Here is a 12,866-nt window from a genome sequence, read left to right as displayed (position 1 = left end):
TGCCAGCGCCGGGACCACCATCCCACTCAGGGATGTAGCGGGAAAATAACTTTTTACTGAGAGGGACTTTTTTTTTTTTCAGAGGGGAGAAAAACATTCAGCAAAATTCATTCCCAAAACCCATGACTCTGATGATAAGAGTCATCCTTCCCTCCCTCCTCACCCCTGCTGGGAAAGGGCAGATTACCCTAAGCCTCCCCCTGGGAGAGATGGCCCTGTCATTCTCCCCAGAACCATGTGTCCCAGATTGCCACAAGGGCCTGAACTGCCCACTGCCTGCCGGGCACTGCGCTGGGCACTGAGGATCCCACTTCCTGTCTAAGCAGCTCCACAGCCCCTGAGGCCATCCCCATCCCCAGAAGAGGAAGCCAAGATCCCAGAGGTAAAGCAGCTTGCCAAGCAGTGGCACGGGACACAGCCAGGCGTGTGCACTGTCACCAGCACCGGGCGGCCAGCCGGGCGTGACAGGGATCTGGGAGGCCCCATGGCCCCTAACACAACAATGACTCAGGGTCCCTTGGGGCGGGGGGGCGGCTCTCATCATGGCTAAGGCTGGGCTGCCTTACACCACCCCCTCCACCAGCAAGCTGACGCCAGCTCCCAGAGACAACGCTGGCACCCCGAAGACAGCAGGCTCCGCTGAAGACTGCCACATGTGCCATGACCTAAAACCTGGAAGTCCCCTGGGCTGCTGGCAATCATGCCCCTGCCCCGTAGGCAGATAAAAGGGGGACGGAATGGGGGGGAAGCCGGATATTGCACAAACACTCCCCTGGAGAGTCCTGAGCAGGCACATTTTGAAACAGCCGGCAGGGTTCCGTTTGGGACGCACCCGGTTTCAGTTCTGCTTTTCCCTGGGTGACAGACGGCAAGAGGAACATCACCGGACCGGTCTCAGAACCGGCCGAGATTGCCCAAGGGGGGCCCAGGCCAGGGGTACGCACAGTGTGCAGTCACATCACAGCCACAACTGCATCCCACACGTCTCGAAAATGCCCCCCATTGGACATGTGGAGAAACTGAGGCTCGGGGCTTTCGGTTCCTTGCCCAACACCAAACAGGTCCTCCTGACTTCCAGGCAGTGACCACAGCCCCCTACTGCCCGGGTCCCTGGGGGGGACAGCACAGAAGAGAACAGTGGGTCTGCCCCCAAGCAGGTGCCACAGAGGACCTCCGCCTGCCCAGCTTCCCCCGGCTCCGGCCCCGGTGAAACCTTCTCGGTTACAGTGAAGGGGACCCAGTGAGGGGTAGAAGAGGACACCTCCCAGGGCAGATGCCCTCGGATACCAGCGCAGCTGCCGGGCTGGACTGAAGTCTGTTTTTCTAGAGACATTCCGACATAGAGGCCTGGCATGGGGCTGGTTAGGGAGTCCTGCCTGGAGGCGGGGAGGGAACTGGGCATGGAGAGAGCATGGGCAGCTGCTTCTCAGGTGGCCAGTGGCCTACAGGAAGGCGGGCTGGCTCTTCCAACACTTCGAGAAGACCTACCAGTCTGGATTTTATGGGACAGCTTTCCATTTTTAAGTGACGGCAACGGATTCCATCTTCTTAAAAATAGTGTGTGGGCCTAAAAGCACGTGTACAGCCTGAAGGTAGCCTGAGGAAGGAGACTCTTCAGATGCAGGGCCCCTGGGGGCGCCTGGGTGACTCAGTCCGGTAAGCCTCTGCCTTCGGCTCAGGTCATGATCTCAGGGTCCTGGGATCGAGACCCACATCGGGCTCCCTGCTCAGCAGGAAGCCTGCTTCCCCCTCTCCCTCTGCCTGCTGCTCCCCCCACTTGTTTGCTCTTTCTCTCTCTCTCTCGGACAAATAAATAAATAAAATCCTTGGGGGAAAAAAAATAAAATAAAAGATGTCGGACCCCTGAAGCTCAGAACAGCCCACAGACTCTCCCGTCCAGGCTTCGCAGACCTGCGGCAGCGATGAAAAATGGCAGCATAGGTCAGTGTCACACGCTGTGAAGTGCGGGCCACCTGGACAGGGCTGTTGTCCTCTGGCCAAAGCTTCCTGCACTATCAGAAAGTTCCACCCCATGTAGCTAAAATCTCACTGGCCTTCGTCATGGGGCCTTACTTCTGCTTTTTGAGGCCCAGGAGACTCCCAGTTTTTCCCCGAAAGATTTGAACACCTCCCCGTGAAGACACCACAAACGTCTCTGCCCCCAAACAGCCAGTGTCCCTGCCCCTGTGCCCTGAGATGCAGTTGCCTCACCCTGAGTCATCCCCACCAACCTCCACCCTCCAGCGGTCAAAACGGGGCGGCCCAGGGTGCAGGGCCTCCCGGATCTGGGTACGGCTTCTGGCGCCTCACGTCAAGTGCACCAACAGGTGACTTGAGGGAACGACGCTTTTCAGTACCGGCTTTGTGTTCTGAAAACACAAGGTTCTATACGGACTCATCTGCAAGTTTTCCAAGGTTTTGTTGTTTTTTTTTTTTTTTTTTTTTTACTAGAATGTTCCTGAGTTGCAACCCCAAAACATGGCATGGATTTTTCTCCTCTTTCTTCTTTACAAATAACACTAGTAACAACAACAGCACCTTATCTTAAGGACTCCTCTGTTCGCCTCACAGCAGCCTTGGGGTCCGGCACCACTGAGTTCTCCTCCTTTCAGAGGGAGCAAGTGAGGTTCAGAGAGGTTGGGTGATTCCCCTGAGGCCACACAGTGACTACCACTGGCAAAATCTGGATTCAAACCCAGATTCTGACCCCAGAGCCTGCTTGTATACGCATGAAGCTAGACTGTCATTTCGGGTGTCTTTCCTGGCAACGACACTGGTGGACAAAATCAGCTTTTATCCTAAAATAACGGATAATAACAAATGTGGGGGTGCAGTGTAGACTCTAATCCGGTAAGGTCCGTGGGCTCAGAGAGAAGCAAGGACTCCCCTACCTCTGAGAACACTGCCACCTAGTGGGCGGCCGATGGGAGGAGGCTCACAGACAGGTGTTAAAGGCCTCAGAGCAGATGGACCATGGCACTCACCTTGTTGAGGCTGCTGCGGTCACTGACGCTCTTGGTCAGCTGCTGGATCTCGGCCACCTGGTCAGCCAGCCGCTTCTGCTCATTGAGCTTCTCAGCCAGCGTCTCCAGCTCCGTGAGGGCGAGCTGTAGGGACAGCCTGTCCGGGTGGCCTCTGGGAGTGTTCTTCAGCATGTCCTGCCAGGACCCCGAGAGAGCCAGGGCTGAGAACCCCACCCCAGAGACCCTTCCCCTGGCCAGGGACCCTCCTACCCCCTGCAGAGACTGGGGCTGAAGGTGTCCTGCTTTTGGCCAAGACAGGTGTACCTGACATATAGCAAGGCCTCAAGAAATAGCTAATGTATGAAAAAATAAAATACATATATGGCTCAATCTCTAATTCACTGATCAGCAGTTTGCTGAGATGAAAGCCCCCTCCTGCAGCTGGTAGCTCTGAGGACAGAGAGGAAAGTGCCACGGGGGTCCGCGGCCTGGCAGCCCCCCTGCCCAGCTCAGTGGCAGGGGGTTCACCCCGACTAAGGGCCCTCGGCCATCAGGGGAGGTGTCCCAAGCTCTCAGGGCCCTGTGAGGGGACTAACGCTCTCTCTAGGGTCAGCTCACTTACTGAGCACCTCCCCGCTGCCAGGACCCCCGAGGGCCCTCATTCCCTTCCTGCAACTGTGGCTCCCGCCACCAGTAGCCCAGCCCTCCACGCCAGGGAGGTGGACTATAAGCCGTCCACCATGATCAGCGCCACTCCGGGAGCAGAGAAAGAGGGGACCGCGGGCTGGAGGTCCTGCCCACCATCCACAGCAGACAGATGGGCTGTGGATGACAGATGAGAAGCCCCCACCCCAGGAGGCTCGCCCGCCCAGGCCACACCCTGCAGGTCCCCAGAGGCCAGTCCCTAGTGGTACCTGAAGCAGGAGGATGAACTGGGGGAACCTCTGGATGGGCTTCACCATCAGCCCGTAGAGTGTGACGCGGTCTGGGCTGCATACCTGTCGCCGCTGTTGGGACAGCAGGTGGACTCATTCACCAACCCCCCTCACCCCCCACCCCATCTGCAGGGGGTGCCGAGCGTCCCAGAGGGCAGATGCCGCCCATCCTGGGCTCTCCCCGCCACCACCCAGGGTCCAGGACCCTGCTCAGCCTCGGGCCTGAGAGAAGAGCCTGGGGGTCCCTGGTTCTGCAGCCAGGGCTCTCTGGCTGGGAGAGAGCCCAGAGCCATGGGATCCCCCCACACAGCCCCCCAGTCCTGGCAGGCTGGAGCAGTCAGGCTAAGGCCTCTGGACTAACACCATAACCAGGAAACCACCCCCACTTCCACCTGGCCCAACTCCAGCTTCCCAAGCTGCAGACAGACCCTCTAACTCATTATCAGCCTCCTCCTGGGGGGCAGGAGGGACCGATTTTCTTCCCATGGCACTAGGGCTGTCCCAAAGGAAAGAGGGGAGGTACCCAGGCCACAGCAATGATGCGACCCCCAAGGTTGGGTCCCAGTGCCCTCTCCCTCCCAAGAAACCCACTGAGAGGCGCCCTCGACCCCCGCTGGCCCACCTTGAGGAACTCGAGGAAGGCGGGCTTGGTGAGACAGGCCTTCTTGATGATGGACATGGCATTGGTGAAGTTGTTCACGTAGTCACTGTACACATCTAGCACCATGGACTTGGAGAACTGGGACGGGCACGAGCACAGTGAGAGAGGGTCACCACGACGTGAGGGGAAGGGTGGCGAGCACCCCCGCCCTCCGTACTGGCTACCCGGAGGCTCACAATTAGCCTTGAGGTCAGGAAAACCTGTCACCCCACTGAGAGGAGCAAAACAGGCTCCGAGAGATGGAGAGATGCCCGCGGTCCCAGGGAGGAAGAGGTGGTGCCAAGAGACCAGGGACCCTCCCCCGCCCCTAGCAGGGCAGCCCTGAAAGGCGAACGGAGGAGAAGGCGGGGTTGGGGACACACCTGACACCCCTCACCACGTGCCCTTCCTCACCACACCCTGGCCCTCCAGCCCCAAGGACGGCACCCCTGTCCCCAGGCCCTGTCCACACTGCCCAGGGCATCAGATCTGTTGAGTGCTGGGATTTTCAAAACAACGATTTTTTTTTTCTTTTAGAAAAACCCAATGACCTACAACAGATCAAAGTGGAGTTCGCCCGACTTGACCCCCCTCACATTCCATGAATGGCTCTGGGGCTCACAAGAGGCCCCCTCAGCTGTGGACCTGAACCCAGAGAGAGCCTGGAGCCGCCCTAGGGGACAAAACCAAGCTAGCCCAGGCAGGCCTCCTGGAGCGCAATCCACTGCGCTAGTCCAATGCCCTGCAGCGTCCTCTGGGGGCCAAGGCCACGGCCTGCACCAGCAGGGCTGACCTTGGGCACCCCACAAGCACTCAGTAGGGAAGCTGCGGACCAGCTGGGTGGCTGCCCACTGTATCTGGCCTCCTGCAGGGGCTGCCACTAGGCAGGGCCAGAACAGCAAGCAGGCTTCACCGGCACCAGAGCCGTGGGTGCCTCCAAGGACCTACTGGAAAGTGACACGCCCACCCCATCTGGGGCCAGGCAGACCCGGGCCCTGCGGCTCCCGGCCCCTGCCGGCTTGGAGAGGTGACCAGGTGGAGGCAGGAAGCCGGCCCGGATGGCACCCAGGTCAGGGCTGCGGTTTGCACCTGAGAGTTTGGGGATACGTACCGAAGCCACAAAGAGGTCCCCGATCTTCTCGGTGGCATCCCACTCAGCCACGCGGGAGGACAGGGCTATCTGGAACATGGAGTGGCAGTGCAGGATCTCCTTCACGCGGAAGAACACCGCCTGGCACTTGCGGGCGCTCAGCACCTTCGGCTCCATCTCCATCAGGGGGTTGCGGTAGTCCTGCAGGGCCCGGGCAGGCGGTCAGTGCCCCGGAGCCCCGCCATGGCCCCTCCCCCCACCTGCCCCGCAGGCAACCTGGACAAGGCCCCTGCAGGACTCGGCAGACCACAGGCAGACCTTCCTCACTCCTCATCCTTCTGGAAGGATCTCCAGAGGTAACACACCTGGCCCCTCTTTGCCCACAACCCACACCTACTCCTGGACTTGGGTGTGAAACGGGGGTGGGAAGAAGACGCCCACACAGAGCCCCATGGAGGCAAAGCCCTGAGGCCCCAGCTGGCCCTATCCAGCTCTGCCTATGACTGAGCCAGTCCCCCAAAGGAGAGGTGGCAGTGATGTCCCAGCTAGCTCCCATGGCCCCTAGACCCAGAGCTAGCCCCAACCCGCTAACACAGTGATATTTCCACGTCTCCCTGCCTGATGCCTGGGCTCCCCTTCTGTGGATCCGAACTCAGGAGGGGAGGAAAAGGGTGTCACCAACACCCACAACCCCAAAAATGGCCTCCCTATTGGCCTCTCCCAAGGCCAGGGCATCCCAGAGGGTTCAGGACATCAGGAGTGCCGACCCCAGACCAGGCTGGCACCAGAGTTGACACAGTGACACCAGGCATCCTGACTGCCAGAGAGGGTACACCTGCTCCAGCCTCGCGGTGGCCCCAGGAGGCTCGGAGACACGACCCTGCCCAGGGCTCCTAGAGGGGCGAGGAAGGCACGGCACCCTCCGCCCTACAGGACACGCCTCCCTTCACAGACCCCTAACATTGTATCCAAAATGCAGAACCCCGTGAACACTGAGGTGTCAGGAATTCCTGCTGTCCCCACAAAAGAGGTGGCCTGTGGCCCCTTCCCCTTAGAACTGTCCCCAACACTCATCACAAAGTGTCCCTCTGGGGTCCTCCCTGCTGTCTCCCCAGAGGCCCCTGGAGTCGTACCTGGAGCACCCGCTTCAAAGACTCCACGTAGCTGCCTTCGCTCTGCACGATGGAGCCCAGGATGTGCCTCCGGACCACCTGTGCGGCCAGAGAGCGTGGTCAGCGCCTGCACTTGCCGCCCCACGGGCTGAGTGAGGACAGGTGCCGGGCCCAGCGTGCCAGGAAAAGAAGCCTCGGTGCCAGAGCCCGCCCCGGGGAGCACTGGGAGCCACGGGCGTCCACTTCCCCACAGAGCCCAGACTGCAGGTGGGGGTGCGGGTGCTGGGGCCCTAGCGCCCTGCCACACCTCTGCCTGCAGTCATCCAGGTATAAGGAATCACCACCTCCCCTGCATGGGGTCAGGCAGGCCCCTCCCTGGGCAACTAGGAAATTCTTAGATGGAAGAGAGATCTCAGCTTCCGTGCCTTGCAGATCCCACCCCCCACCAATCCATCTCCCACAGGTGGGCCATAGGGTGCCCTCGCACCCCCCCAAGGGGGCTCCACTGCAGGCCAAACATCCCACCCCCTCCTGCTGGCCCCTTCTCTCCTCAGCCCAAGTCCACACATGCTCAGGCGCAGCCTGACCAGCCCCAGTCCAACAGACCTCCCCTGGTCAGCAGCACAGAGCCGGCAGTGGCAGTGGCACACTCGGCTGCTCAGCGGCCTCGCATGGGGTCTTTGAAACTACTGCCCCCCGCAGCCACCAGCCCCGATAGTCTGATAGAGGCAGTACAGGGCACCACTCGGGTACTGGGGTTTTTAGAGCATGCTGGGTGACCCAAAGCCAGGCCAGAGGTCATGAAAGGTGTCGTGGGACAGGTGTCTGAGGCAGGAGCCCATCCACCATGGTCCGTGGCTGGGAGGGGACCAACCATCGTAGTGCCCTGACAGCCATCCTGAGCAGCAATCCAGGTCCCCAACGCCGCCATCTCCCCTGCTCCCCTGGGACACCTCCACTCTGCCTCTGGCACATCCTTCTCAGCAAGCCCCACAGGCCCAGGGCCCGACCACGGCCCATACAACCCCATGGCTGGATGCATTGTCTGCGATCCCTGGGGGTCCGAGCTAGTCCCAGAGCAGAGTTCCCGATCTCAGCACCCTGACACCTGGGGCCAGTGATTCTCAGTTGTGGGGCCTGGCCAGTGTAGGACACTGAGCCACATCCCTGGCCCCTACCCGCTAGGTTCCAAGGACACCATAAATGTCACCAGACATTTGTGACAACCATAAATGTCACCAGATGTGGCCAACTACCCTGGGGGGTAAAATCGCCTCGACTGAGAGCCAGTGGTGAGGAGTAATGAACATTGCTTGAGCAGGACCCAGGAGTTTCCTGAGGAGAGAGGCCCGGCCAGCGCCAGGGGGAGGAGCCCAGGATCATGAGTCCAGCTCCGAATGCTCTGGCAAGGGCTTGCTGCCCGGTGGCGAGCATCACCACCTCGGTGCCTGAGGCAGGGGTAACAGACATGAAGGAAGCGGGCAGACGGACTCCTGAGACACAAGGAGTGGCCACAGGTCATCTCCCTGGTTTTCTAAAGAGGCCAAACATCAGGATTTTCTGCCAGTCCCAAGAGAGGCAAACCCCTTCTTGGTGCTTGCTTCCCTGACACGACCTGCTCAGCATCCCCACACTCAGAGAAGGCTGGGGGTCTCTCCCCGTTTCGTGGCTGGGACAGCCAATGTGACAACGTGCCCCTGAGGGAGGCCTAGAGCAAGGTCACCCAGTCTCGGTCCCAGGGTGACACTGAGGGGGAAAAGAGGCGCATCGCCCAAGGCCCCCAGTGCCTGGGAGAAGCCCATGGACAGAGGGCAGGCCGGATGCGCCTAAGCTGGATGAGCTTAATGGCCCTCAACCCTCCCGTCACAGCACCCCCTTCCTGCGAACAACACTGCCATGTAAAACAGTTAAGCGAGAATGCTCCGGTCCCCCAGGGCTGGGAAGCAATCACTCCAAAGGCGTGGGGGCCCACCTCCCTGGGACAATGGCATGGCACCAGTGGGGTCCAGTCTGGAAGGCTGTGTAGCTGGTGAGACAAGAAGCTGAGGATCCACCGGGAGCCCCCACTCGACACTTTACCTTCAAGACCCAGACTCACGGGGCCCCTGACCACCCCTCCACCTGAAGGCCCCCACCAACCAGCTCTGCACACAGACCTGCTGAGGGCTCAGGCCATCGGGCATGGGGCCCAGCTCCGGGGCCGGGGGCTTGATGTCCGTAACGCTGACCTCCAGGAGCCCCATGTCTTCCTCTTCCGAGTCACCTGGAAAGTCAGATGGGCTGGTGAAATATGAGAAGTGAGGATACCGTACCCTGCTCAGCCCCCAGGAGTTGGGCACCACCCTGAGCCGGGGTCCCGAGGCCACAGAGGGTCACTCACTGCTGTACTCTGCTAGATTTGTCCAGCCAGAAATAAAGGGGAGCGAGCGGAGCCACACAAAGCGGCGTGCCTCAGGGCTCCAGCTCGCAGCATGGACTCTGCCAGAAGTCACAGTCCCTGCTCAGACCGGTCTGCCTCTGGCCCGGTGAAAGCCAGGCGGCCCATGTCTCCATCACTAGGCACTAAAAATAGTTTTCTTCTGGATGCCCAAAAGGGGGAAGAAAGTAAGCCCCAAGAAGAACAGGGCTATTTAGCTGTGTTTTCTTCTTTTCATAAAAAGAAAAAAAAAAAATGCAGACAGACCCAAAGGGAAAAAAGTTCAAGGGGACAGTGCAGACATGAGTGGGGGCAGCTGTTGGACAGAGGGCAGGAGACAGACAGAGCCTCCCGCAGAGAGAAAGAGGGAGGTCAGGCAGAGTGCAGGGATCTGGCCTTGGAAGGCTCTGTCCCCTCAAGAGAGATGCGGGCACAGGGAGACGGGACCCTAGCTGCTCTGGGCCTGAAACCCAGTGGTGGCGGCCGTAGGCAGTCGGGCGCTGCGGGTAAGCTCGGAAGGAGGAGGTAGCAGTGACCCTTGAGCCGGAGCTGAGGGAGCAGGGACACCCAGGCAGGCCCTTACCTGAACAGGAGACAGAAGAGGAGGAGGAGGAGGGACAGCGGACCACAGTGTGGGGGTGGGGGTGGTGAAGGCCCTCCTGCCTGGCCCACATGGTACCCCGGGCATCACTCCGCACCCACCCCAGCCGCCGGCCCCGCGGCTTCCTCTTCCCCCACGCGCCACTGGGTAACATTCTTGGCCAGCGATCCGAGCCCTGCCGCGGCTATTAATAACGCCGCTAGTGGGAGGGTCACTTTAGGCAAGGCTCTGGGATGGCGGGCGGGGTGGGGAGGGCTTAGGGAGAGCCTGCTGGCAGCCTGGCCAGTCTGGGGGTGGGGAGGGTGACCAGGAGCAGCTCCCAGCCGACCAGCCTGTCTAACCTGTCCCTCCTCCAGGCCACCCCACTAAGCCTGGAAGGGCTCCTTTCGGGGGCCGGTGGCTTCCCCAAAGGTTCCGTGCTGGAGCAGGTGCAAGCAGCGGTGGGGTTGAACCCAATTCATGGATGAGGAACCAGCCCCCGTTAAGAATGATGCAAGGTCGTGAAGCCAGGAGGCTGTGGAACCGGGATCTGAACCCACAACGGCGAGACGTCGCCCCAGCCCCAAACACCTCCACTCCAGTAAATGCCCCCCGAGAATGACATGCATCACAGCAGAGCCAGGAGCTCTGTCCACACACTGCCTCGGTCATTCTCACCATGGCCCTTGAGACAGATGCCACAGGGGCCCCACTGCACGGATGAGAAAATGGAAGCACAGAGAAAGGAAAGCACATAACTTCTCAAGAGGGCACAGAGTCTCGGAGTTCTCCCTGGCTTGAATATCTGTGCTGACCTGGCTCCAGCCTCTCACGCCCCACCCCTTACTCCAGCCACATGGAGCCCCGGCCATCCTCCCCACGCCTGTGTGCCCCCAGGCGAGTCACTGAACCTCTCTGTGCCTGTTAGCTCATCTCCACATGGGAACAGGGCAGTCCTGTGGACTGTCTGGTGTCTGCAAGGATTAAGCAAGGAACTGTAAGGATCATAAGAGGGTGCCCAGACACAGTAAATCCTTGATAAATGTTGACCCTCACGAAAATCATTTCTTGAACATCTCCTACTGCCCAGCTCCATGCTGACGCCTCCGCCCAGAGCACCAGTTTCCTGCCCCACTCCCCGCCACCTGACTGACCTGGGTCCATCCCCCTCCTGCTCCCAGCCCATCCCTGACCACTCATTTGCATTGCGCTCCTCCAAGCTCCTGTCCCTCCCTCCCTCCCCCACCCCTCCATTCCCCCCCTCCCCGGCTCCCCACAGTTGCTTGTCAGCCTCTGTGGTCACTTCCTGTTTATATGAGCCCAGAACTCCCCGAGGAAATGCTGCTTTGTTAGTCTTGGTGGCCCTATACCCAGCATGGGGTGCAGCACTTCGGGGTATTCAATAAATATTGGCTGGTGGACAGATGGGCGATGGACAAAGGAAAGAGCGGGAACGTTCAAAGATGAAGTCAGGTGAGCTGAACAGTGTGGGAGGCAGGAAGCCAAGACTGCCAGGACAGAGACCAAGGGCAGGGACACTGAAGGGAGAGGCCCCACCTCCCTCCAAAAGAGGTGGGCCATACCTGCCTGAGGAGGGGAACCTGACAGGGACCAACCAAGATATTTGGGGGTCAGTCCCCATCCCCTACCACCAGAGGATGCCAGACCCCAGGTGGCTTCGCCCACCTGCCCCCGCTGTCACAGAGCTGAGCCCCAGCCTCCTGCCGGCCAGGCCCACGGTGCCTCACCAAGAACGTCTTTCCTGTGCAGAAAGGACACTTTGCGCATGACGGCGATCCTCGTCTTCTCCAGCCCGTCCTTGGTCCCGCTCTTGGCCGCCCTCATGAGCTGGGTCATCTGAGCAAAGGCAGAAGGGCTCATCAGAGAAGCTGAGGGACACCCCAGGATGCCTGCCACCAAGGGCCACCAGCCCCACCCTGGCCTCCCAGCCGGAGCGGCACACATCAAGACCCTGGGGCCCATACAGTTCCAGCAGAAGCCCGGTGGGACAACCAGGCAGTGGCACCTGAGACATCCCGGGGCAAGGTGAGAAGGGGCCTTCGTTCTCTGGGGATCACCCTGGAGGAACCCACTTAATCGGCAAAAAGGGGTCTTAACCTGATTGTCTCCCTTTGGGGAAAGACTTGAGGCCTGGAGAGCCAGGCCCGGGTTCAGATCCCAGCTATACCTCTCAGGACAAGTCACTTAACCTCACTGAGCCTCAGTTTCCCTACTGAGATGTGCCAAGGTCTATGAGGACTAACAGACGGGGTCCAGGGAGGCATGCTGAACAGTAAAACGACCACACCCACGGTTACTTCAGGGGTCGTGAGTGCACACACCCATCCTATCTGCCAAACCCAAGTGAGGACCCCCCCATCCCCACCAAACAGCCAAGTTTCTTACTGAGCCGAGGCCCAGGAAAGTGGGGGAAGGCTGAAGTGTCCACAGAGCGGAGCGCAGCTTCCCCGTGCAGGCAGGGACCCGCAGACACCATGCAGCAAGCTGAGCAGAACGGGAAGCGGACCCGGGAGGGGGAAGCCGGCACCCTGAGTGCTGGGGGACCGGGGCCTGCACACGGAGCTGCTGTCCCCTAAGTCATTCCTGCACCCCTCAGTCCCCAGCCCCCAGCCCCAGCATCTTCCCCGACAGAACGCCCCCTGAAAGAACTTCCTATAATGATGGAAATACCCACTGGGGGTCCACCAGCCACAAATAACTCTTGGTACAGCTGAGGACCCAAGGTCCGGATTATATTTCACTGTAATTGATTTAAATGTAAACAACCACGTGACCGTCCTAACCAGCAGGGAGTTCTCAGAGCACTCCCTCCTCCCTGAGGCTCTCTGCAGAAGGCAAGAGCACATCTTGTGGTGGGGGGGGGCCTGGGTCTCTGCTCTCCCTATCACCTTCCTCCAAACAAGCCCCGGCTCCCCCTCCCCCATACTGCTTGGCTCTCTGGCTTGCAAAAACCCACAGGGTGCTGGGCCTAGGCACAGGGTGGTGGCTTTTCAGGAACAATGCTGACTTTCCGGAAACAATGAGCATGGGGAAGAGGAGGTCCCCCGGGGACTCCCTGCGTCTCAATGGCACAATTCTTCAGTAGTGATTCCTGGCCTCTTGGGGTGGG

General features: G+C 60.0%; 1 protein-coding gene across 14 annotated transcripts in view; it reads right to left on the bottom strand.

The window, feature by feature from the left end:
- ARHGEF10L (Rho guanine nucleotide exchange factor 10 like) overlaps positions 1-12,866 on the bottom strand; it is a 156,103-nt gene that overhangs the window by 56,856 nt on the left and 86,381 nt on the right. For 11 of the 14 annotated variants that reach the window (XM_059134833.1, XM_059134830.1, XM_059134838.1 and 8 more), the window contains 7 exons: positions 11,485-11,593; positions 8,897-9,003; positions 6,762-6,839; positions 5,650-5,829; positions 4,521-4,637; positions 3,878-3,970; positions 2,985-3,158 (listed from right to left, as the gene is read on the bottom strand). In XM_059134833.1, coding sequence (XP_058990816.1) covers positions 2,985-3,158; positions 3,878-3,970; positions 4,521-4,637; positions 5,650-5,829; positions 6,762-6,839; positions 8,897-9,003; positions 11,485-11,593 — 858 coding nt within the window. Of the gene's footprint in view, positions 1-2,984; positions 3,159-3,877; positions 3,971-4,520; positions 4,638-5,649; positions 5,830-6,761; positions 6,840-8,896; positions 9,004-9,739; positions 9,927-11,484; positions 11,594-12,866 lie in introns of those variants that run through there. The other 3 variants (XM_059134843.1, XM_059134844.1, XM_059134845.1) reach the window with 1 other exon arrangement.

This window comes from Mustela lutreola, chromosome 10 (genome assembly GCF_030435805.1).
Source record: "Mustela lutreola isolate mMusLut2 chromosome 10, mMusLut2.pri, whole genome shotgun sequence".
Taxonomy (NCBI): domain Eukaryota; kingdom Metazoa; phylum Chordata; class Mammalia; order Carnivora; family Mustelidae; genus Mustela; species Mustela lutreola.
Note: the sequence above shows the minus strand (reverse complement) of the source record. Positions and strands in the feature narration are given on the sequence as shown.